Source organism: Dipodomys ordii, unplaced genomic scaffold (assembly GCF_000151885.1).
Source record: "Dipodomys ordii isolate 6190 unplaced genomic scaffold, Dord_2.0 Scaffold69, whole genome shotgun sequence".
Classification (NCBI taxonomy): domain Eukaryota; kingdom Metazoa; phylum Chordata; class Mammalia; order Rodentia; family Heteromyidae; genus Dipodomys; species Dipodomys ordii.
This window is the reverse complement of record NW_012267285.1, coordinates 3,155,822-3,156,503: the sequence shown is the minus strand read 5'-3', so window position 1 is coordinate 3,156,503 and position 682 is coordinate 3,155,822. Positions and strand designations below refer to the sequence as shown.

Below are 682 nucleotides of genomic sequence, written 5' to 3'. Positions count from 1 at the left end.
CACTGACCGTGCCCATGGCACTGTCTGCAGCTCTGGAAGTGGACAGTGGGCAGGACCAGCGAGGGGGCCTTCCCGGAGGGGCGGGCGTGCGCCCCGGGTCTGAGTCAGGAGCGTGAGGAGCAGGGAGCCCAGCAAGCAGCCTGAGAGGCCTTTGTCCTTCTCACCATCTGGCCACCTAAGAAGGGACGGAGGAGGCTGAGGAAACGGGGGTGCGAGTGGCCATCTTTGGCCGGACGCTGAGGACAGGCCCTAGAGGGGGCTCCAGGAGGAGACGAGGCTCCTGAGACCCCCTCCCCCCGTCCCTCGGGACCCCCAAGTTCCGGCATGGGGGAACCCTGGCCCGGGGCCACGCATGACCCTGGGAGGCGGCTGAGAGCGATGGGCAGCTAGGGGTGGCCCTGCGGGGGCCTGCCCTGCTCCCCTCTGTCCACAACTGTGCCCGCCCCTGCCCCCAGGCTACTACACCCAGATCTCCACGCTGGCCGACGCCCAGGAGAGTGTCATGGAGTACCTGCACGTGCTCAGCCGCCCCATGGTCATCAACCACGACCACGATGTCATCTGGACGGAGGCCTACATGGACAGCAAGGTGGGCCTGGGGGCCTGGGGCGGGGCCTGGAGGCCTGAATAGGGCACAGGGCGGGGCCTGGGGTGGGTGGGGCCTGGGGCGGGGCCTGGGGCG

The 682-nt window shown here is 69.5% G+C and overlaps 1 protein-coding gene across 1 annotated transcript in view; it reads left to right on the top strand.

The window, feature by feature from the left end:
* The window catches only part of Cacna2d4 (calcium channel, voltage-dependent, alpha 2/delta subunit 4), a 67,207-nt gene that overhangs the window by 13,293 nt on the left and 53,232 nt on the right, over positions 1-682 (top strand). Inside the window, exon 15 of the mRNA XM_013023618.1 lies at positions 456-589. Coding sequence (XP_012879072.1) covers positions 456-589 — 134 coding nt within the window. The remainder of the gene's footprint in view (positions 1-455; positions 590-682) is intronic.